At 38.6% G+C, this 25,885-nt stretch overlaps 1 protein-coding gene across 4 annotated transcripts in view; it reads right to left on the bottom strand.

Annotated features, from left to right (window-relative positions):
- Positions 1 to 8,427: 8,427 nt before the first annotated feature.
- LOC149279478 (fermitin family homolog 2-like) overlaps positions 8,428 to 25,885 on the bottom strand; it is a 31,117-nt gene continuing 13,659 nt past the window's right edge. The window contains exons 3-16 of one of the 4 annotated variants that reach the window (XM_089501141.1): positions 22,108 to 22,242; positions 21,570 to 21,602; positions 21,138 to 21,363; positions 20,915 to 21,017; positions 19,920 to 20,027; positions 17,678 to 17,812; positions 16,720 to 16,769; positions 15,182 to 15,306; positions 11,899 to 12,005; positions 11,566 to 11,787; positions 9,917 to 9,937; positions 9,194 to 9,318; positions 8,806 to 8,947; positions 8,428 to 8,601 (exon numbers count right to left, since the gene is read on the bottom strand). In XM_089501141.1, coding sequence (XP_089357267.1) covers positions 8,428 to 8,601; positions 8,806 to 8,947; positions 9,194 to 9,318; positions 9,917 to 9,937; positions 11,566 to 11,787; positions 11,899 to 12,005; positions 15,182 to 15,306; positions 16,720 to 16,769; positions 17,678 to 17,812; positions 19,920 to 20,027; positions 20,915 to 21,017; positions 21,138 to 21,363; positions 21,570 to 21,602; positions 22,108 to 22,242 — 1,706 coding nt within the window. The remainder of the gene's footprint in view (positions 8,602 to 8,805; positions 8,948 to 9,193; positions 9,319 to 9,916; positions 9,938 to 11,565; positions 11,788 to 11,898; positions 12,006 to 15,181; positions 15,307 to 16,719; positions 16,770 to 17,677; positions 17,813 to 19,919; positions 20,028 to 20,914; positions 21,018 to 21,137; positions 21,364 to 21,569; positions 21,603 to 22,107; positions 22,243 to 25,885) is intronic. The other 3 variants (XM_089501142.1, XM_089501143.1, XM_089501144.1) reach the window with 3 other exon arrangements.

Here is a 25,885-nt window from a genome sequence, read left to right as displayed (position 1 = left end):
CAGGGTATACTATATATATATTATATATAGGGTATGATATAATATATAGGGTATAATATATAGGATATAATATATATATGGTATAATATACAGGGTATAATATATACCGTATTGGCATGAATATAGGCCGCACTTTTCCCCCCCCACTTTAAGTCTTTAAAGTGGGGGTGCGGCCTATATTCGGGGTCTAGCGCCCGACGCCCGGGACATGCAGTTCCGGGCGCCGGGCAGGCAGCAGGGTTAGGCAAGACACCCAGGAGTCTTCGCTGGTGAGTCGGGGGGGGGGGGGCAGAGTGGCAGTATATCTATTACAAAACGTTTTCTTTAAAAAAACACCAAACTTTTAGGGTGCGGCCTATATTCGGGTGCGGCCTATATCCGAGCCAATACGGTATATAATATGGAGTTATAGGGTATAATATATATTATATATAGGGTATAACATATATAGATAGATAGGGTGTAATATATATAATAGGGTATAATATATATATATATATATATATATATATATATATATATATATAGGGTATAAAAAAATATATAATATATATATATATATATATATAAAGGGTATAATATATATAATATATAAAGGGTATAAAATATATATTTAATATATAGGGTATAATATATATAGGGTATACTGTGTGTGTGTATATATATATATATATATATATATATATATATATATATATATATATATAATTTGTAACACAGAGCTTTGAGAGATTTATTGAAACCAAGTCCCATGAGTGCAGGCAACTATTTTTGGAATCTATATGCATTCCTGCTTCAGTTACCAGGCACCGGGCAGAATAATTAAGGTTGGTGTGCAATTGTGTACTTTGGATTTTATATATATATATATATATATATATATATATATATATATATATATATATATATATATTTTTATATATATATATATATATATATATTTATATATATATATATATATATATATATATATATATGGTATGATATACATGTATAATATATATAGGGTATAATATAGGTATACTACGTATAATTATATATATATAGGGTATAATATATATGTATATAATATGTATAGAGTATAATATATGTTATAGTATGTATAATATATAGCTATAATATATAGGGCATGGTATATAGAGTATGTAGAATGATATATAGGGTTTAAGATGCATATAATATAATATATGGTATATATAGTGTATGATATAAGGTATATATAGGTCATGGTGTATATGTTTATACAGGGTATGTAGGGTAATAATACATATATAGGGTATTATAGGGTACGGTATATAGGTTATGATATATAGGGTATAATTTACCGTATTTGCTCGATTATAAGACCCTGATTATAAGACGACCCCCCAAAATCTGAATATTAATTTAGGAAAAAAAGAAAAAGCCTGAATATAATATATATATGACGACCCTATAGGAAAAAAGTTTTACCAGTAAATGTTAATTCATGTAAACTATTACATTTTTTAATAAGAGCTATGATTGAGAAAAATATTTTTTTGTTTTTATTTCCTTTTATTTTCCAACCTGCCCCCCATTTACGCACATCTGCCCCCAGGCCTGCCACTCCAATATGGCACTGTGGCCCATGATATGCCTTTTAACCCTCTATATGCCACAGTGCCCCATGATATGCCTTTTGACCCCCTATGTGCCACTCTGCCTCCAGAAATGCCTTATACCCCTATATGCCACTCTGGCATTTAGGGGGTTAAAAGGCATATTATGGGGCAGAGTGGCATATAGGGAGGTATAAGGCATTTCAGGAGGCAGAGTGGCGTTAAGGGGGTTAAAAGGCATTTCATAGAGCACTCTGCCTCCAGAAATGCCCTATGCCCCATGCCCCATTTAACACTCCCCCCCCCCCACACACACACACTTACCGGGGCTTCCAATTTCCTGCTGTATACCGGGGCAGCAGTCTTCCTTCTGTCTCCCCCCCATTTAACACTCCCCCCCCCCCCCACACACACACACTTACCGGTGCTTCCAATTTGCTTCCAATTTCCTGCTGCATACCGGGGCACCGGTGTGGGGAACTCTGATCTCTGACAGCCGGGGAAGGTCAACGTCAACCCGCTGCCCTGGTATACAGCAGGAAATTGGAAGCACCGGTAAGTGTGTGTGGGGGGGTGTTAAATGGGAGGGAGACAGAAGGATCCAGGTCCCCTGCAGCGGTGCTGGGGATCTGGATCTTAGTCTCATAGTCAGACCTCTATTTTGCTCTGAAAAAAACCTCGTCTTATAATCGAGTAAATACAGTATATATATATATATATATATATATATATATTAGTATATTTCTGAAGCCTCCCCCATTAAATTTTTTGGTTTAATATCTGTTCTAACATAAAAATTGCCTGTAGATCATAATCAGAATTTTTCCTGATGTAAAGTTTCAGTCCTTAATCATACTTTGGTCTTGTCTGAGATTCAGGAGCCCTATGGCTATGTCAATGTGTATTAGGCTCTTCTACTTATGATGGGATACTGTTTATTTACCACCGTCCCAGTAAAGTAAATTCTGCATCTAGGACATAGAGAGGCTCTGGTCACTGTTTTTTTTTTTGTCTTCATAGAATTGATGGCAGTGGGGACAGTTATACTTGCCCCAGGATGGCTTTTGTACACAGACCAGGTCTTCTTTTTCCTGCCAAGGACATCCTTGTAAGTAATAATTTTAGCTCAGGGCTTAGCTAGCTTTTAGGATGAGGCTATTCAGTTAAAGAGATGATACTTAAAATACACTGGTAGGGAAACTGTGCACATCCCCACTAAATCTGATACTATTCTCTGTGTGGCTTAATTGAGGAGATCATGTTCTGAGACAGACATTTTTATTGAATTAGTCCTTCATTACCGTATAAGATAGACAGTCAAAGTTGTATAGAGAGGAAAAGTTCCAACTTTTTTCCCCTTTGACTTGTGTACTTTTAATAAAATGGAAAAAGTTTTCAAACTGGAAATCTACAAATGCACAAGGTAATTATATATGACTCATGTAAATTTGATTTTGCCAGTTTATTTTTTGACTCCAGGCAGTTTGGTAAAACGAAATTACTTTATCTCACAGCTTCTCCGCAAAGCCTGAGGCGATCCAGGTTGTTTGGTTAAGATACCTTTTAATTTTGGGTAATTATTATTGGCAAATGTGTTGAGATGCAACTGCTCACATCTGCCACTTATTCGTATTATAAAACCTTTAGTATATGCTCAATATGGACAACCAATATGTGGCCCGTCAAGGATAATTTGGACATTGTTTGGCGTTGAATGGGTCTCCAGGTGTTGTTGTTTAATTCAGCTTCATATTACAATTCTGTGGAAGACCATAGCAAGTTTGCTTGTTTGAATGTAACAATTCAATGTGAAAACATGGCTGAGTTTGTTTAACCCCTTGATGACAATTGCCGGTCCGGGCACGTCACGGAAAAACATGTCGTTAACGACAAATGACGTGCCAGGACCGTCATTTGTTAAAACGGGTAAAAAAAAATCGATCCGTGATCGATTTTTTTTTTTTTTTTTTTTTTTTTTACCCAAACGGCGTTGCTGTAATGCCTCGACCTCGAGGGATTCAGCAACGCCACGATCGGCATCAGGGGCCATGTCTGGCCCCTCCCCGGGGCGTCAACATCCGCCATACAATGTATGGCGGCGGACGCCCGTTTTAAAAGCGTTTAGGAGGCGATCAACGATCACCTCCTAAACTTAAATGGTGTCGCTGGAATGCCTCGATCAGGAGGCATCCAGCGACACCAAACACTTACCTTGGGATGGACTGTGACCGCTCCGGAGAGCGGTCACAGCCGCAGCTGCCGGTGATCTTCGCCATCAGCAAGATGGCGGCGGCCCGGGAAAAAAAACAATAAAGACGAAAAAGTTTGCTAGAGGGTCTCCAGACCCTCTAGAGAACTCTGGCTCCACTTGCAGGTTGAATACAAGTACTGCATTCAACCATGCAAGTCAATGGAGCCCAGCTTTCTAATCACAGTGTGATTAGTAAAAATAAATTAAAAAATAAAATAAAATTAATAATTAGAAAAAAATAGTAAAAAAAACCAGTACAATGTAAAAATAATTTCCCTCTGATGTCACTATGAGGGGAACCTTCAAGTTGAAAAAAAAATGTTAAAAATGTTTTAAAAAAGGCAAAAAAAAATTAATATATATATATATATATAAAAAATATATTTTTGTGAGCAAGTCCTAAAATTAGCACATTAGCTTAAAACAATTCTCGCGTGGAAAGTTAAAATACTGGCATATTAAGTGCCCATGGGGTGTCTACTTTTAAAAAATGTATGATTTGATGGGGTAAATTGAATTGGCCGGGTTCAACAAGGTCCCAATTAACACGGGGGGAAGGATGGCCACACATCTAATTTCCAATTAGAAAAATGCACACGTACCAAATGTGGCCTTTTAGTTCCCCCCAAAAATGACAAACCCATGCATGTGGGGTATCACTGTACTCAGGAGATGTTGCTGAACACATATTGGGGTGTCGTGTGACAGCGGCATATACCAGGAGCTGTAAATTCATACATAAAGTAGGTGTGTGTGGGAAAAATACACACACAAAAATACTACTGCAAACTTTGAAAAAAAATGCTGGTGGTAAAATGTGTGCATGCAAAGAGTTAAAATACCAGCATTTAAAATACCCTATGGTGTCTAGTTTTCGAAAAAATATATGGTTTTGTTGGGCATACTGAAATGGCCCGGCTCAAAGATGTACCAAATAGGGCACGGGCAGTGGATCCCCAAATGCCAAAGTTCAACATTGAAAAATGTGCATGCCCCAAATGTGGCCCTTTTGCCCTCAAACAGCCAGGCAAAATCATTCATGTGAGGTATCACTGCGCTCAGGAGATGTTGCTGAACACATATTGGGGTGTTTTGTGATAGTGACATATACGAGAACTTTTTAATTCATACCTGAAGTAAAATGCGTGTGAAAAAACAAATGCAAAAAAATGACTACCACAAAGTTTGACAAAGACTGGTGGTAGATATGGTGCATGGAAAGAGTTAAAATACTAGCATTTGAAATACCCTGGGCTGTCTTTCAAAAATATGGCTTTATTGGGCACACTGAAATGGCCCGGCTCAAAGATGTACCAAATAGGGCATGGGCAGTGGATCCCCAAATGCCAAAGTTCAACATTGAAAATGCGCATGCCCCAAATGTGGCCCTTTTGCCCCCAAACAGCCAGGCAAAATCATTCATGTGAGGTATCGCTGTACTCAGGAGATGTTGCTAAACACATATTGGGGTGTTTTATGATAGTGACATATTCCAGAACCTGTTTATTCATACCTAAAGTAAAATGTGTGTGAAAAAACAAATGCAAAAAAATGACTACCATAAAGTTTGACAAAGGCTGATGGTAGAATTAGTGCTTGGAAAGGGTTAAAATACTAGCATTTGGAATACCCTGGGCTGTCTAGTTTTCAAAAATATGACTTGATGGGGTAAATTGCATTGGCCGGCTTCAAAGATACCCGAAATGGCACATGGGGGGGAAGAATTACCAGATTTGGAAAAAATGGCTTTGAAATAGCAAAACGCTACCTGTACTTTTTGCCCCATAATGTGTAGAAAAAAGCAAAAAAAAAAAAACAAAAACATTGGGTATTTCTAAACTCAGGACAAATAGTAGAATCTATTTAGCAGGTTTTTTCGTTACCTTTTATAGATGAGTAGAAGATTTTTCAACTAAAAGTTAGAAACAGTCATTTTTTTCTAAATTTTTCACCATTTTATACTTTTAATAGTAAATAATACGATACAATCAAAACAATGTCATCTAAAGAAAGCCCTTGTCCTGAAAAAAAAAAACTGTGTGTGGGTTCAGTAAACGGGAAAGAAGAAAATTACAACTAAACACGAGCAGCGCAGAAATGTTAAAACGGCCGTTGTCACGAAGGGTACAAAAAGTAAAATCAGCCTTTGTCACGAAGGGGTTAAATGAAACTCCTCTTCCAACAAGGCTGTCTGCTCTCGTTAGCAGGTCATAAAGGGACATCCGGACCTAACTTAACACCCGTATGAATGGCACATGTAATATGTAGGTAGGAAGGTAAGGGAGTTTGACTCTTACAAGCTTTTGGGCCAAACCTCAAATATATCTTTTACTGACCGTAGACCTGTTCATTTGCCACCTATGGTTTATAGCAGGGGTCCTCAAACTTTTTAAACAGGGGGCCAGTTCACAGTCCCTCAGACCGTTGGAGGGCCGGACTATAGGGGCTGGCAGTATGTTCCCCACAGGCATACAGCCTCCAGCCATACAGTATGGCTGGAAGCTGTATGCCTGTGTACTGTCCCATTTCAGTGTTCCGACCACTGCTCCGGCCATAGCAGGACCGGAGGATCGGTGGTCAGAACACCGAAGGGAGGCGCCGCTGGTAAACACTTACCTCCAGCGCACGTCCTTCTTCGCTTCTTCTCCACTTCTCCGCGCTCGGTTGCCATGGGTGCATGTCAGTGACGTCGCTGCGTGCGCCTGCTCCCGGCGGTCCCCGCGTTTTTAAAGTAAACGCGTGCCGCAGGGACTTCACAGAGGCATCCTTGTGTTCCGAAAGCATCTTTCGGAACACATGGATGTCCTGAGGCAAAAACACCCGGCGGGTAGTTTGAGGACCCCAGGTTTATAGGGTCATTTCCTAGACAGACTTGTGCATTACTCTGTCCATTATAGCCTCTGTATGCTACTTTAGTAAATTCAAGTGGATACAAAACGCAAGCCACACCAAAGGTAAATAAACGTTTATCTTTTATTTAAAATAAAAAGCATTTATACATAGTTTTGAGTCATAACAATAGCATGTTTAAAACAAAACAAACAAAATCTTTGCAGAGGTGTTTTATATGCAGCTGTCGTATTCAGCTCTGGGGATCTGAGTAGATCACAGAGCAGACATCCAGATCACCCATGACTTAGACATCATTGTGAGATACCAGTCACAGGCGATCTCCTTAGCACATTGCTCTGTAGATGGGTCTAGGTTTCTAGGACTGCTGTTACATACAGAAGTCTCCTGAGTTCATTAGTGTTGACATTTTTAGGGGTTCGGGTGCGCTTTACCTCCTATGGTCCACTGACAAAAAGGAGGTCCCTGCAACAATATGGATAACCATGAAAGGCCCAATAAAAGATCTTGCCTCCAATTCTCAATGTGGGGTTCTGGAAATGTCTAAAGTGGTCAAACTGCCAAGACTGTATTGTCCACAAAACTGAAAACTTCCCTACGGAGCACTAAATTGGAAAAATGACAGTCTTATGATAAGTGGCCTAGCTCTTAAACTGTTTCTTTGCTGATGCTATGCAAGTGTATATAATTTTTTGTTATATACTATATATTACTTAAGTAAAATGGTAATCACGCAGAAAATCTTCAGCGTCGAGTGAGTAGTTGAACAATAAGTCTTGACACGTCAGACAGCAGGGTAAAAGTACATTTCATTAGGGTAATAGGTCATAAACTGGGACAAATTTTGTAGTGAAATAACTTTTAATACTAAAAATTGAGGCATACATTATTAAATGCGAAATAATATTTTTAAATGAAGATACACTATACCTAAAGCGAACGTGAGTAGTTTAGAAAAAACGAAAAAAAAAAATTACTGTACAATCTTATAAAATTTGTGTTTTTACATAAGTTACACAAAAAGTATACTTCATTAGACCTTTTACTTCATATTGTCACGTAACATTGCATATCAGATGAATATGCTGGTGAATACTGGAGTTTTAATACTATATGGTGTAGACAGAAATAAAACTTAAGCTATAGGAAACAGATGTTAAAGTGGAGCTTTTTAAGGGCTCTTTAGACTAGTATAAGATCTTAGGTTGCCCCGATAAGTTGAAAAATACAAGCTACGAAAAAAACCATTAAAAGACAGAAGGCTTTAAAAACAGTCACAGTCAACTTTAGAAACCGAAATATGAAAATACATGCATTGCACCTGATAAATAACACATCGTATACATTTAAGCCCTGGATAGTTGTGTACTGAATGGCTTTAAACGGCTTTCTTTAGCTTAGACTTCGTATAACCCCTTTCGCTGCTAAAAGGGCGACTGCGCTGCAGGCCATTGGCAACAAAATGGTTAATCCTGACCTTTCTACCAGTCAATAAGGCAATCGGCAGAAATTGTTACATCTGGTAGTAGATGACACCCGAGTGATAAAGGGGTGTAAAACGCAGTGGTACACACTACACTTTGCACCCTTTTAACACTCAGCGTTCAGTGAAGTGCTTATTATTGCACACCTTGTTGACTGCATAACTCTTCATTTAGTGGATATACTTCAAGCTCTCTTATTAAAATCTGACTTTAAGCAGCATACGTTTAAAAACAGCTCTTGGGAATTCTGTGGTTTTCAGGCTCACACCCAGCCACTTGTAAGTTTGAAGAACATTTCTTCGTCTAAGCTCTCGTTCTGGTCCTTTGCGCGCGTAGACAGAAAAATGTAACCACCGATGAATTCATGGACGGTTTTGCAGTCTACTTCGGTGCAGATGAAGGAAAGCCTCATTTCATCTGCAAACTCCACTGTTACCTATGGAAAAAGCAAAAATGATATATAAAATATACAGACAAAAAAAAAAAAATGGGGAAAAAAAAAACCAAAACGGGGGAGGCTGAAAAAGAACAAATTTCTTAAATAAAAAATAACCCAGTTTGTACTTGAAAGAATAATGAATTTTGGCTGGTAAATTATAAACAAGGCATTGCAGCTGACAACCCTTCAAATGTCTCTTACCATTTTTATTTCCCAGTTGACATTCCATTGTTTCATGTTGCTGAAACGCCATGTCTTTATTGCATCACCTGTGCTGGCATCCATCCTGATCAGTCTGTTGTAGGCAATGCCAATCAGCTCCTCCTTTTTGCCACCTTGGAACCTATGAGTGAAAGTATGGAAGCAAATTAGATGAGTGGAACCCTTTTCCACAAACCACAGAGTTCATAAATAACAAAAGCATATCCTAAAGATGACAAGAGGTAAAGCTTTAAATAGAATCCGCTAAACTTGTTTGTTGCATTTAAGCGACATTAGTACACACTTATAGAAGCCGACAAAAGTTAGTGTCATCCTTCATTCCACCTGCAGAACACATTTCCTTAAATAGAGATTTTTAAAAACTGACCTGGCAAGGAAATGAGAGATCCCAAATTCTGGAAGAGACTGCCAGGCTTGGATGAACCTCATCTTAGCCTCAATGAGGCTCATTTGGGACACATTCTGATGGGCTTCCAAGATACGGGCTGCAAGCTGATCAAGAAGAAACATTTGTTAGAAACAAGACTTCAAAGCAAAGTAATCAACCGAACTAAAATAAAAAGAGGAAATTAAAGCGCAGCTTAAAAGTATTTTAGGCGAGAAGTGAAAGATCAAGAAAAAAAAAAAGTAAGTTAATATTTACCACATAGCAAACTGTTCCATACGTTAGAGTTAAAACCACTAAAATAAGACATATGGCACGAGACAAATTAGACAGGTCCACCTGCCCACACTTCCAAAGCAGGTTCTCTATTACTGGTAGAAGAGGGCCCATAGTTTGCCTTACCCCATTAAGACGTTCCCAAAAACATTTGGGTGACAAATGTGCAAGTAACAGCAGAAACCGTTGGGTATAGTGGCAAATCATACAATTTACATATATGTCAGTGTATTGGATACATATTTTGGCAGAAGAATACGTACAATATCAGTTATTAATTCACCAGAGGACCGGATACTTTAGAAGGATCATCCAGTGAACACAACATTTAAAAAAATAGCCAAATGGTTTCCTTAATATAAGTAATGTTAACATGTTTTCAAGCTCTAAGAAAAAATAAAATTGCAACATGACTACATTGCAACTTACCAAGTCTCTAACATAGCCTGGCTGAAGTTGGCAATGCGGAGAAATGAAAACGGTAAAAGGAAGAAGTATCCATAAAATAAAACAAAAAAGGGGCAATGAGATTTACAGACAAGAATAGGCAGATGAGTATTCCTCATGGGAAAAAGGCAGTCATGCAAATTCAATTAGAAAGGAAACCAATAAAGATGGCGAATAGTGCAGGCATGGAAGGGAAAGAAGTGGAGTAACGCATGGCACAGACTTGCAGAGATTGGTGCACAACGCAAAACTGGTAGAGCATGGTGTACAAACCGCATAGCGGGCTGACCAAGCTGCTCAAGGACATGAGATGGCCATTCATTCACACCCAGGCCACAGCCCTGTCACACCATCAATTTACCCTGATCTATCAAACAGTGTATTATTACGCACTCTTTATTGCATGGTTGGAGTTTGTACCATATGTGACGTTATGAATTTTACAGATAATGCTATTCTGTCCCGAGTATGCAATTAATTGCTTTAATAAAGAATAAAATAAAAAATATGAAAATCAAAAACAAGGATTACTTGGTTATTCTAAAACAGTTCACCTCTACCTATAACTGGCGATTGTTGATTATCAGCTTGCAAAGGCTGCCCGAATGAAACAAATCAGCAGAAAGGAAAAGCCTAGTCCCCAAAGTGTTTTTTAATGCACATTTTGCATGGACTCCAATGGATTTGCAATTCAGTACAGTATCTACAGTCTGCTTCATTCTCCCTTATAGCTGCCTCTAGTGAAGCCAGGAAGCACATACAAGTACTCTCCCAGCGTGTGCAGTAGCGGTAGCCAATCGCAGGTTCCAGCTAGCTGTAAACTATTGGCTGATTGGCTACTGGGACACATACAGAACGCCATTAACTTTGTTTTTAAGTTTCCATGAAAACACATTACGGCCATATATTGCTTAATCCGGCACAACTTCAGCAGAAATGCGTGTCCTGTTCTCTACTAATTACATTTTGAAACGGAAAGGAGAATGTGTAATTTTATTGTGTTACACAATACAAATTAGTTCTGGAGATATATCTAGATATCATACAGCAATAGATGGATTCAACTGCAAATGACAACTTAAAGAGCCAATTAAAATATTTTCCCAGATATATCTGCAGTGGAGCCAGTGGTCATCGTTCATGTGTTGCTGCATTCCTCACATTCCCCCGGCACAGCACTTCCTGCCCTGAACGACACTGCCGTGCCATGGGATTCTGTGGGACAGAAGCGTCGTATCTGACCTCAGAGACCTCGCAGGATTAGTTCTGGGTTTGTGCCCAGAGACATGCAAAATTTAACTTGCTAACTTCCACAGCATTCTACTGTCAGAAGGGCAAAAGAATATTTACGCTCATACAGTATGTTGGCTTGCAATGATTTTACGAAATAGAAGTTTTTTTTCCAAATTGTCAAAGCGATGTGTAAAAAGCCACCGCGACGTGTGAAAAGCCACTGATTGAAAGTGTAAACGGGTAACCTGGAAAGCGCTTTGCAGTCAACAGCCACCAGCTTTGCTTCTAGCACCATTAACATGAAGATGGCCAGCAGGTCACCGTGCTTTGTGCTATAACCAAGCGTGGATTTTACTGAAAGTACAGTTGGAAACGCAAACAGCCCAATGAAACTATACCTGTTTGTTCTTGTATTTCTTTAAATAGCGCGGCGAAACAACACATTCCGGGTTAATGTCAGAGTTCACTTGTTCGGGAATAAACTGTGGGTCTGGGTTTAGGTGTTGCATCTTCAAGAAAGACAGGATGTTCTGGACTTCCAAGTTATAAGAGCTGTCTGCCATGGTTTTGCCCTTTGATGCCAGTCTACAGGCAGCCATCCAGTGTGCGTATTGCTTCTCCTGCAGGTGAACAGTGATATTTAGAGGATCTCAAGTGACTCAAATAGTAGAACCATAGAAGAAAAAAAATAAATCATAAAAGTTGAGATTTTGAATGGAAAACAAACTTACGTTCTCACAACGGAGCCAGATCTCATTCATACCCTCTGCAACTGGTATGAGAAGCTTAATGTTAAACTTCTGACCAGATATGTTAACATCTGGGGTGACTTCACAACCTGTAAAATATTGAGATTTGATGTGCAAAATAAGTTAAAGCTTTTACAGCAAGTTATTCATGTGGATAAACTTCCACACTCTACAACCATTGCTACCCTCAGTCTCAAGCTGCAGAACCTTGTTAGATTGCATTTTACCAAGTGCAGATCGACAACAGCTTGGCAAAAAAAAGCCACACTCGGATAAAGCCGTCCATGTTTCTAAACAGGAACCCTGTCTGTATTCAAGTTTGTTTAACTGTTTAACCCATTCTATAGTGGATGTCAGGTCCTCCATTACGCAGAGTAGGCACATAGAACACCTATTTCTAGCAACACCACCTAGAACCGGGAGAAGCTTTATGGTAGCCTCAGTTCATAAATACTCGCTGTAAATTAACATATTTGAAAGACTCAAAAAATTTGAGAGCCAAGAAATTCTTAGGACCTCAAGGTAGACCCTGCAGAGAATAGTAATTGGACATGCTTAAGGTTTATTCATTAACCCCTTCGTGACAAAGGCTGATTTTACTTTTTGTACCCTTCGTGACAATGGCCGTTTTAACATTTCTGCGCTGCTCGTGTTTAGCTGTAATTTTCTTCTTTCCCGTTTACTGAACCCACACATTAGATATTGTTTTTTTCAGGACAAGAAGGGCTTTCTTTAGATGACATTGTTTTGATTGTATCATATTATTTACTATTAAAAAAAGTATAAAATATGGTGAAACATTTTGAAAAAAATGACTGTTTCTAACTTTTAGTTGAAAAATCTTTTGCTCATCTATAAAAGGTAATAAAAAAACCTGCTAAATAGATTCTACTATTTGTCCTGAGTTTAGAAATACCCAATGTTTTTATGTTTTTTTGCTTTTTTCTGCACGTTATGGAGCAATAAGTACAGGTACCGTTTTGCTATTTCAAAGCCATTTTTTCCAAATCTGGTAATTCTTCCCCCCATGTGCCATTTCGGGTATCTTTGAAGCCGGCCAATGCAATTTACCCCATCAAGTCATATATTTTTGAAAACTAGACAGCCCAGGGTATTCCAAATGCTGGTATTTTAACCCTTTCCAAGCACTTATTCTACCATCAGCCTTTGTCAAACTTTATGGTAGTAATTTTTTTGCATTTGTTTTTTCACACACATTTTACTTTAGGTATAAATAAACAGGTTCTGGTATATGTCACTATCAAAAAACACCCCAATATGTGTTTAGCAACATCTCCTGAGTACAGCGATAACTCACATGAATGATTTTGCCTGGCTGTTTGTGGGCAAAAGGGCCACATTTGGGGCATGCACATTTTTCAATGTTGCACTTTGGCATTTGGGGATCCACTGCCCGTGCCCTATTTGGTACATCTTTGAGCCGGGCCATTTCAGTATGCCCAACAAGACCATATATTTTTGAAAACTAGACACCCCAGGGTATTTTAAATGCTGGTATTTTAACTCTTTGCATGCACACATTTTACCACCAGCATTTTTTCAAAGTTTGCAGTAGTATTTTTGTGTGTGTATTTTTCCCACACACACCTACTTTATGTATGAATTTACAGCTTCTGGTATATGCCGCTGTCACACGACACCCCAATATGTGTTCAGCAACATCTCCCGAGTACAGTGATACCCCACATGCATGGGTTTGTCATTTTTGGGGGGAACTAAAAGGCCACATTTGGTACGTGTGCATTTTTCTAATTGGAAATTAGATGTGTGGCCATCCTTCCCCCCGTGTTAATTGGGACATTGTTGAACCCGGCCAATTCAATTTACCCCATCAAATCATACATTTTTTAAAAGTAGACACCCCATGGGCATTTAATATGCCAGTATTTTAACTCTTTCCATGCGAGAATTGTTTTAAGCTAATATGCTAATTTTAGGACTTGCTCACAAAAATATATTTTTTATATATATATATATATATATATATATATATATATATATATATATATATATATATATATTTTTTTTTTTTTTTGCCTTTTTTTAAATTTAACATTTTTTTTCAACTTGAAGGTTCCCCTGATAGTGACATCAGTGGGAAATTATTTTTACATTTTACTGGTTTTTTACTATTTTTTTTCTAATTATTATTAATTTTATTTTTAATTTATTTTTTCTAATCACACTGTGATTAGAAAGCTGAGCTCCATTGACTTGCATGGTTGAATGCAGTACCTATATTCAACCTGCAAGTGGAGCCAGAGTTCTCTAGAGGGTCTGGAGACCGTCTAGCGAACTTTTTAGACTTTGTTTCTTTATTGAATTTTCCCGGACCGCCGCCATCTTGCAGATGGCGAAGATCACCGGCAGCTGCGGCTGTGACCGCTCTCCGGAGCGGTCACAGCCCATCCAAAGGTAAGTGTTTGGTGTCGCTGGATGCCTCCTGATCGAGGCATTCCAGCGACACCATTTAAGTTTAGGAGGCGATCGTTGATCGCCTCCTAAACGCTTTTAAAACGGGCGTCCGCCGCCATACAAAGTATGGCGGATGTTGACGCCCCGGGGAGGGGCCAGAGATGGCCCCTTTGTGCCGATAATGGCGTTGCTGAATGCCTCGAGGTCGAGGCATTACAGCAACGCCGTTTCGGTGCAGAAAGCGAAAATAGATCGCTTTCTGCACCCGTTTAATGACGTGCCGGTCCTGGCACGTCATTTGTCGTTATCGACATGTATTTCCGTGACGTGCCCGGACCGGCAATTGTCATCAAGGGGTTAAAAATGGCTGTAATTCTGCTAGTCACAGTCTAACTGAAAATAATTTGCTTCCAAGATTCTAGCCGTGGTGGTAAGATTGGACAGAAAGATCTCGATCACAGAAACACTTTTAGTAAGGGGGGGGGGGATAAAAAAAAAAAAATCTATTTCAAGTTGCATAAAGCAAATTCTTTCACGGCCAGTCAACAGCTTCTAGAGTATGTCTACGCTCTCGAAATGGTATTCCAGGCTATATCTGGAGGCCTGTAACTGCGGGCTGACATCATCTGGCAGCTTGTGTGTTTACTGCTCGGGGAGACATTAAGCAGGCACTGGGACAGATCTGCTGCCGCCTCTTTTGAACAACCAACAAGCAGCTTGCCAGACTTAGATATTTTGATATGCACTAAAAAAAAAAAAAAAGAAGCTACAAACCGTATTAAACCAAAGAAAAATGGCTTAACGAGCTCTTAGGACTCATTCTTCTTACCTCTCAGGTTCATCTGAAGTGTTGAAGTGCCACTCGATTCTTCTTTGCTTTTGTAGCATGAAATGGATGTGTCTTTGAAGGTGCACCAATACTGCTTGTATCCTTTCAGAGTGAGTTTCTTTGGTCTACATTAAAACAAGGCATTGCAAAAAATATATTTTATATAGAGACACACACAACGCAAACACTTTAAAGTGTTATATTTGTTGAAAATTTGCAAAAAAACAAAAAACAAACATGATCAGGTTTACAGGAACTGTCACATTATTTCATAATACAGGCTTAAAATCTACATTGAAAGAATTAGCCGTTTTCCTAGTACATTGTAAATAATGCTTTGCTATTACATGACTTTTCCCATGAGCTTTGAACAAATTTCCCAGCATACACTTTTAAAATCTTTTTAATATTTGCCTTACAGATCAGTAGAGGGTTAGAGGACTGTCCCTTTTTAAGAAATTTATATTCAAGGCTTTTTTTAGCTCCTGCTAAAGTTGTCACTTTAGTCTCCTTTGTAGCTTTAACATCAAAAAGGTGGATATTTACAAGCCTTCCTTATCATATATTAAAAATAATTAAAAAAAGGGGTTCAGGAGTCACGTTGTCCATTTTTTCCATGACCACATATGCAGATGGCTTCAGAAAGTAAATACAGCATCCGGATGTACAATGAACTTTGGAAAGATGTGGCATGCGACTTCCAAAAGACTCTAGTTTAATAACCCATTGAGTGCTGGTCTGGGCTATAAGGGTTTGATTTGTTCTGCCACAACCGTAAGATCAGCAAACAAAAGGAAATAGAAACACTACATTAACGTTTATGAGTTCCAAGAAGACCTGCATGAATAAGATACAGTAGCTTCCACAACTATGTTTTTGGCTGTCACTTGCCTAAGCAAGGCTAGGATAGAATGTGCGATATGTTTGTTGGCACGGCTCTAGAGAGACCTTATTATGCACAGCTACAAATAGTGAACACAGGAAAGCATGCAAAGAGCATCAGATATATTTCCATCTGGGCCACGGTTATTGGAAGGCAACTAGCCAGAGCGACTTTATCATCCCCACACAGTCACGGAGTCCTCTGCAATAAATGACCACATGCTGAAGCAAGCTACGCTGTCAAGAGGGACCAGCCTATGTCAACAGGTCTCAGGTCATTTCAATACAGCTAATACCGTTTCTAAAGTGTCTTCCCCGCCTCAGACTCCAGAGCCTTGGCTTAGCAAAGAGTCTTCTGGCTGCAGTAAAGTAGCACCTACGGCGAGTTATATGAACAAGATGCAAGCCAACTGCCCGGAGCCTGTATCCAAGCATAGAATAGCACATGCGGACAGAACCCAACGCCCCTCTGTCTGGGTTCCACACATAGGCTCTGGGATCATTTTAAACAAAAAAGTGTGCCGAGAATATACAACCTGATACAGAATGTTTGGATTTTAGATTCCCCTTTATATATTTGAGAGAAATGCTTGGCCTAAAACAGTTCAGAGGCAAGGATCCAAAAAAACTCATGAAATGCGAGAGAGTTTACTCACTTGAACACCTTTAAGTAGTCTGTAAGTTCCGGAATAGCAGTAATGTCACCCTTGATAGGGAAGATACAACACACAACTGTTAGAATAGACACAATGGGCTAGATGGAAAGTCTGTACATTATATAAAATAAAAAAAAAACTGGGGCATTGGCTGCATATTGTATCTTTGTTCTGAAGCCAGCTTTACCGACAGATTCTCCAAATAGAATATCAAACATCGTGCTTAAAGCAGTCCCTATGGAATGTTTCAATAATCTTGACAGATATGCAGAGATCTTGAAACAGAGCATAGTTGGTTGTATATAAAGAAATCTGGCTTTTGCTCAAATCACAATATGGATGTTGAGAAAGACAAGACTCATGGTGTGGTTGTACTCTCTCTTGGATAAACCTTGCATTATGTAACCATTCACTGATAACACCCGGATAACACTCCAAATAGGATACCCCCGGCATCGCCAAGAGAAGGTGAAATATTCTGGGATGGGACTGTTGTTGTAAACTAATCATCTGGCAGAACAAACCGTCTTTAGAACAAAATGTGACCTTTAACTCTGAGCAATTGTTTATCATATAATCGTTGCCAACTGTGTATTAAAGTAACTAAGAATGTAACCAGGACGGTAGTGTATATGACAGGGGTGGCTCAAAGCAGCAAAATATGGGGGGCATCCAACCACCTTTACCTTATGACCAGGTGCAACCACAAAAAACTGTTCATGGACAAGAGGCTAATCTCAAACATCTGCCCACACATGTAATTATAGGTAGACCGATATAAATATATATATATATATATATATATATATATATATAAATATATATATATATATATATATATATTATATATATATATATTATATATATATATCATGGCGGGGAAATAGGATGACAGACAGAGTCCAATTACAAACCAATTTGTCAGCGCAATCACAAAAGTCGTGAAAACTACTCTTACCAGAATCGTAGAAGTTTTGCCTCCTTCGAGGGTAATCTCCAGATCAGACAGCGCTGCATCAACCTCATCAACCTCTTTCTCACTGTTATTGTAGTGGTTTTCAGACGACATCATCGATAGTTTGTTTATATGGTACTGGAATGGGAAAGAAACCCGCAAGATTGAAACACACAGCGATACTTTGTTTCTTTGCACACAAAAGAATACAGATTTAAGGATAAAAACAGATGTAACAAGAAAGGGTTTGAATTAGAAACTCTCCAGAGAAAGCAGCTTTAGACCAGTGTGGAAGATGGAAAGAAAAGTTTAAAAAGGAACAATTTGTACAAATCTATCCAGCTGGCGGACGATTAATATTTATTTAGTTCCTTGGTAGGCAGACCAAATCATTACCAAAGTACAGCCTGAAACGAGACACATTTTATAAAAATATCTTTGTAGACAATTTATTTAAGGTTTGGTGGCATCAGATGCTTGGCTGCCAAAGTAATACCAACAGAAAAGCAGCAGGACAGTTTTAAAACGTAGAAGCATGTATCAAACAAAGCTTTCCCACCAAGCACGGTTGAAGAAAAACACACACATACATTATATATATATATATATATATATATATATATATATATATATATATATATATATATATATATATATATATATATACACACATACACACACACACACACAATATATATATACATATATACACATATATCGTACCCAGAATTATTTTGTCCACCCATCCCCCGACTGGCCAGATCCATCCCCACTCCAAGCTCACTCTTGCAGCAAACTAGGTACAGATGTGTCCTCCAACAAAAAAAAAAAAAAAAAAAAAGCTACAGGATATTAGTGAATCCCCTCCACTTATCCTCCATCTGCCCTGCAGATACAGAACCATCTGCATAAAATCCTCTGCAGCAGCAGGGATACAGGTACTGAGAAGAGACTGCCTCGAGGGTAGAGGTCTTATTGAGGAATGGCTCTGGACTAAAGTTACCAACGAAAACTGAGAAACGCTATTTTTGGTTTAAAAATAACAACTTTGCCATTTTCCACAAAAAAAAAAAAAAAACTGCAGCTGCACACTGTATAAGAAAGCCACCATTTAACCAGATTGCCATTCCTTCACAGAACGCCCTTAACACCACATAAGCAAATTAACTGGACAGATTCAGACCCATAGCTGATGCTTTTAGACTAAAAAATGCGCCTACAAACTGTAATGGATCTCGTGATAGCTCTACGCTAGTCATCTGGGTCACATTTCACATTCCGAGGGACTCCTTAATGAAGCGGAATGAATCAGCAGTAAAGATGTCAGCGTAGTGATCCCTATACTGTTCATTTGACATTCCTAGGCTTTATGGCTTACTAGGAACCCACAGAAATCTGAAACTTTAACATCTGACTCATAACATTGTAGTAACACCATAGCAAATACTAAATTTTCCCAATTAGCCAACCCATCGTACAATACCTTCCAAGCCTTCTTAATACTTAGAATTATTGCCCTAAAATGGTAATACAAAAATATATATCCCTAGAAATAGAAGGGGGGGGGGGGGGAACAAAGACAAAAACAAAGTGGCAAGAGAAGAAGCAGGACTGGGGAAGAGGAGACAGGGACACGGAAGTGGTCGGCGGAGAAGGTAGGGAGACGTTGAGACCAGATGAGAGCAAGTGAAAGCTTAGTCTGCCGTGGCATGGATCTGAGGCTTGAATAAAAGATTACCAATTAACACAAGGTCGTTTTTTTTCTGGGGAAAAAACCCTTGCGTTATAATAGAGCTAACATGGTATACACACACACACAATTACTTTTCAGGGAAATATGTAGACATATGTTTTAAAGACCCTGCCTGTGGAACATACAGTTTCATTTATTTCTATATATAGTTAAGGAGTTAAAACATCTGCTAATTTTAGCAACATTAGGAAATCTGAAAATATTCTGGAGGTCTTTAGACGTGCTGCAGGCTCGCGGCCAGAGAGTTCAATAACCTTATGTACGCAAAAAAGGCTAACCCACATTTCTTGAGTATTTGGAAGAAGAGCCCAAACACACTGCAAGGGCTTTAAATCAGACAGAACAGAAACATCATATTGTTTTTCCAGCGTGACAAAGAACCAGCTGCCCTTCCTATAACAGATAAGGAAGTCACAGGATGCAACAGGCAATTTAAACATGCTAACAGACTTTCTTTTTTTTTCTACAGACCAAGCATATTTCCTTATTTACCTGCAAAGCTGCAAACATCATCATCTCCTCTTCCGTACATTCAATTTCCTCCAGGAGGATCGCCCATTTAGCTTGTTCATAGAGCTGGTTGATTCTAATGGCATCATACTGCAATAAAGTTACAGAAACAAGTGTTGCGTTACACTTATTATTGATTACATACACACACACACAAATTCTAATCCAATACTTTAATTATTTTTACTATAAGGGGTACATACTTTTACTATGTCTCCATTGTTTGGGGACAAAAAAATAAAAATAAAAGAAAGTTATTTACTGCCTGGAGATACAGAATTGGACATGGACCAATAACTCTTAATCAGCTAAATGTTACTGGGTTACCTGGTGTTGACTGCATTAATCTAGGGATTTTTAATTCTTCCTGCATGTATATTTGCACACTTAAATAGATTGGAAGCCACCTGTGCAAATCTCTGTCATCTCTGAAGAAGCTTAGGTAAGCACAGATTTCTTTCATTCATTAGGTAAAACAGCCTACATAAACATTTAACCAAACTCATTCTGTTGGATTGATTTTTACACCTCTTATCTGCACCAAACGGGACATGTAAACAAAATGTTTAGTTTGTTAAAATTAGCCATTTTCTAGAATAAAAAACAAATTACTGTCATTTATCATAGACAATGGGAAGTAAATTGGGTGGATACATTATATGATTCAACATGGCACTCATATTGGCATTACCACTGTCTTAATGGAAATGCTAATACAGGGTATGAAGCCACATCAAGAGGTGCAGAATACCATGGACCGGTACCTCCTACAATTGACAAGTAGTACTATTGTCCGATTAGATCCTGCCTTTGCATCTCCAAACACACATACAATGGATTAGATGAAAGCCCGGCAGTGTGAGGGGTAGGATTGCAGAACAGATTAAAAAACAAACACAAAATAATAGGACAGATAGGCCAATTGGTTCTTATCTGCTATCGAATTCTAGGTTTCCAAGATAAGCATTAGAAATTACCTTTGGATTCAAATCAAAAAAACTGTAGTACTTAAATCGAAGTAGTAAGGCATCATTTTCCTTCACGTCCTGTTCCATAAGTGATCTTGAGGAATCTAGCCAACTGCAGAAGAGATAAGAACAAAAATCAAAATTAACGTGCAGTCAATAGACAACCCTCTTCCAACACATGAAGAGTTAAATATTTTCATTAAAATGTAAAGAAAAAAAAATAAAAAGTTACCCTTGGTTTATTTTGGCTTTGTCCAGAAGGGTCTGCGGTTTATACATCTTTGCCAATACATCAGGAGAAGTTATTGGTTGGCTGACGGCAAGAATGCCAGGGTTTCCTTCAGACAAGGCACTATCTCCAAACCAGGCGGACGTAGGAGACAGAGGGCTACCATCCCGCGAGTCATACGTAGGCGTCATGGTTTTACTGTAAAGGCCAGGGCTTGAATATATGCTCCCTACGAGAAACCAATAATCATAAGAAAGAGGTTCCATGCTTTAAGACTTTTTTCCAGTCATGGCACACATATTACAAGTCAGTTTCTGCATGCTTTAAAAGAATAAAAAGTGGAAAACACAGGCTTGGGAAAGTACAGTAAAAACAAAAAAAAAAAAACAAACAAAAAAAAAAGCACAGCAGAGAGGAAAAGAACCCTGAACTCACCCTTGACTGGGCCTATGTAAAGAACATCAGAGCCTAAAGAGAAGATGGGAAAGAGATGGAAATGAGACAGAAAAGGACAGTGGGAAGTATGAGGAAGGAATTGGAAAGACGGAAGGTACTTTAAATCCTTTATGGCACAAAGAAAAAAAAAAGTTAATACTTGGCCACGTTATAAGTTGATTCAATAGGAAAAACAATCTTTTCAATCATCAGTCCAGTATAGAACTAGTATAAGAAACCAGTATTCCGCGGTTGATTAAGGATACCGGGTTCCTACTGCCAACATCGGAGGTGGCATGCAGAGGCACTCAATAAAATTCACTTTGTTAGGCTGGAAATTATTCTGTGAAACAAAGACTAACCTAAATCCTTAAGGTAAATTTCCAGATTCCCCATCCATAACAATATATATTACTAGTCTTAGTCTTCAGATGAAAACATGCCAAAGTCTTTAACAGAATGAAGGAAATGCATGATTTTCAGTATAGTACTATACGCATATCTGTTTTGGTGCTGTGTAGCCAAACATTTTACTCACCAGATCCTGGAGTCAGTAAAGGTCCCTCAAGTTCAAGAATATTATCTTCACTCTGCTCATCTATCTTTTTCTTTTTTTTCTTGGTAGGATCTCTTGGTTTCCGAAGAAGGGAAAGTTCTTCAGGATGTCTGATGTCTACAGGGGTGGAATTAAAACATTTTTTTAAAAATTAAAAAAAGTTCAAGATATGGTGACTTGCTGTGATTCCCTGGACCTGGTGAGAATCCACAGCTAAAGTTTAATTAAAAATCTGAGTACCCACGCGAAGTACATGCTACCTGTACATTTAGCTGCCCCTGGTGGTAGTCTTCTGGAGGAGCCAGAAGATCACCCTTTATTTGACTTTCAATATATATCTCCACATTGAGAGAGCCAGTGGCTGCTGGAGAGGACTTCAAACATCAAATGCAATGTTATTAATTCAGCTTTAACTTTTTATACAAAGCTTGATGTACTTAGGACTGAATGGTTTACACTGATATGTTGTGCCCAGGATGAAGTGGAGAGGCCTCCATAATGGACAGGGTACGTAAAGTACTAGCCTTAAAGCACCTAGGGCAAAAAGAAAAACGCTTCTCAGACAGCTACAGAATATCTGGTGGCAGGGGCATTTTAAACAGCTAAACTTTTAGTCTCAGTCCAGCAACGCCATGATCTGTTGGAAACATTGTATTGGTGGGGGAAAGAGCCGGTAACACTAGAACCGCCTATAAGGAATGTTTCCAATGCTTTGGAAAGAGCATGCCCTACCAACAGCACCTACAGATGCACTTCTACATGTTCATGTCTGTTAAACCAACAAACGGCAACACAGCTGGCTTTTTTCACTCTAAATTCAATAGCATTCAATTGGCAATGCCATAAAACGTCATTCACAACAGCAGAAACATTATTTCTCAGGTCAATGTCCGATGAAGGCAGAAAAGTTAGTATATTTTAACTGGCAATAAAACATCAACCTTAGGGAGAGGGGGAAAAAAAGTTGGGCAAATATTACAAAACTAAGAAAACATTTCACATCCTTTTATGGGGAAAGAAGATTGACTTCTGCAACATTTGAAAGAAGGAAAAAAAAAAAAAAGTTGGACACATCTGCTGAATTTCTCTACAATGCTAGTTTGACAGAAGTGAATACAAGATATGAAACATGTGGAACCTTTAAAAAAAAAAAATAACTTACAGTGGGGAGCTGTAACTGTAGAGAAATTAGCTTCACAATGTTATTTCTTATGCCTATTTTTTGTGCAGACCGAGCACCCCATGTGACCAGAATGACACCTTTCTTGGTGATCCACAGAAGGTAAGTAGATGCAACTCAATTGTACCTCAATTGTTGCCTCCAGTTTTGGTACAACATTCAATTCATGCCTGTGCCCTTCCTCAAAGAAAAATCAGTTTAATTGGTTATCGAAAACCGGTGTGTCCAGGTGATATATATATATTGACTTGTGTATACAATGCTGTCCTGATGTATGTTCATGCGCAGAGTCTACGGAAGGGAAGGAGGCATAAACTGGGGATAGCGCCATCTATTTATACATTCACATAAAGATTAGGAAGAACTTTAAAGCACAATTTTTATGTGGAATTTCAAGTGGGAACACCAATATTTACTGCATATCTCCACTAGTCTAATAACCCTGGACTGGAAGTCTCATTTGTAAGAGAAGCATTTTATAAACACTTCTACTTGATGCTTGCATCACAAGGAATAACGTAGGGAACGCTGATCATATTGCTCTACTGACCGACCATGAGACCTATAAAGATAGTTTACTTATCGGTCTGACAAACCATAAAACCCTCTTCATAACCTTTGTTGAAAGGCAGCTGTTTAGCTAATGGGCTTCCTGGGTCCAGAGCATGGTTTATAAGAAAGATATTTTTGTATCATGTGATGTACTATGGTAAGTTAAGTACACCCCAAATCCTGTTCCAGAGAGGAACCTTTCATTCCCATAAGGTAGTCAATATAGTAGAAAAGATATTTTCTCTTGGCTGCGATAGTTTTGCACAGAGGTGTTATATATCGGAGTCCATTCCAGGCCTATGTAGGGTTATTTTTTGGACTAGGGCACTAGGCTTTTGTATCAGCAGTTTTTCTGCTATCAGTAGACTGGTAGTAAACCAATGCCAGGCAATAGGCCTACCAAGGCTACAAGCGTTATGGGAGTGTCATGCGTTAATTCCTACAATGTATGTCCTACAGCCATAGTGCCACAGAACTTCCCCTTGCCCTACAGGACAGTATTAATAAAGAGCCATGGGGGCCAGGGCTTGCTTTACCACTTACTGTTTATATATATTTATTATGGCCTTATTTACAAAAAAGCAAGCTAAAGAGTCTTATTAGAAGAGCCATGACAAGATTAAAAACCTCAATCACCCTTGTCTGCAATGCAGGAACAGCAGATTTGTACCGAGCGTTTGCATTTCTGATAATGGGATTTAAAAGGAAGAGATCCCAGTGGAGCAGCACTGTCTAGAAACACAGAGGTAGTTATAGGATAAACAGAAGCGTGTAATCGATCAGAGGGACATCTCCAAAAATAACAGTAACCAGAGAATGCTCGAGCGTCTTTAGCATTACAGGACTGGAGCAGTGCATGGCGGGGGGGGGCAGGAGGACAGGAGAGCCATCAAAGGTTGGATCCTAACCCACGAGTGACAAACCCATTATTATTCTTTCTACACTAAAAGGGTTAAAAAGATATATGCAACCTTATGCCAGATGTGTGCCACAGTACTCTGATTTAAAAACTTCTTTAAGATTGGATCACCTGCCGAGCTTTGGTTTACTTGCAGATCTCATTTAAAGCCCACTGTATGCCACTATACAATATGTACTAGAGCTGCTACATATTAGAATTACTAATAGCCTATTGAGTGTATGTGAGGTCTGTAACAGCAAACCCAAAATCACACAGCTTGTAAAACTACATATAAAAAATATTTAGGAGTGCAACATCTTACGCAAAAAATGACATCCATTAGGAATGTGCGGATTGCAAAAGGATTGCGTTACTTAAGAAATATTGTGCAAATGAGAACACTTACAATTAAGATTAGCTTAAAGAAGAAGAAAAATACATTCTTGAGGTCTGGAATGCAAAATATTCAGGTTTTTAAAAAAAATTCAGGGGGGGGGGGGGGGGAGTGTTACACATTAACAGTTTCAGGAACTGTAGAAGGTCAGCTAATAGTAAGGATATTGTTGTCAACAATCCGCTTCTGTGAGGCTTTCCATTCACAAAGAAGGGTCTTGCTGCTTGAAACAAAGTATCTGTTTTCCACTACAGTTACTGTTCCGCACAATTAGCTGTATTGAAAGCGGCTCGATAGGAAGGCTACTCAGGAGGAATTGATCAGTTTAACAGACTTGAATTGTAATAGACTTATTGGCATTACAACGCTTTTACTTTAATCACTACAACCACCCCCAGGATCAATACACGTGCAGACCGACAGAGTTTATAGACATGAACCCAACAGCCAGCTAACTTGTTCTGCTAAAGCTCATTCACTAGCGCAGCCTTTAACACATTTTACAATTTTTACCTTGTTCTTCTGTTTTTGGTCTGCACTATTGGCAGGACACATCGCCCATTTTATAATAGGAATTAGGTGCTTTTCGGGCAGTTTTCCTTTAAACACTTCATCACATTATATTCCTTCAAGCGTAATTAGAGAAAATTCTTAAATTATAAAGGAAAATCTTAAAATGTATGTGTACGTAGTCCAAGTCGTGCACAGTACATCAGAACGTCAGCAGAAGCAA

Source organism: Sceloporus occidentalis, unplaced genomic scaffold, assembly GCF_023333645.1.
Source record: "Sceloporus occidentalis isolate IW3139 unplaced genomic scaffold, rSceOcc1.0.p SCAF_165, whole genome shotgun sequence".
NCBI classification, from domain to species: Eukaryota; Metazoa; Chordata; class Lepidosauria; order Squamata; family Phrynosomatidae; genus Sceloporus; species Sceloporus occidentalis.
Note: the sequence above shows the minus strand (reverse complement) of the source record. Positions and strands in the feature narration are given on the sequence as shown.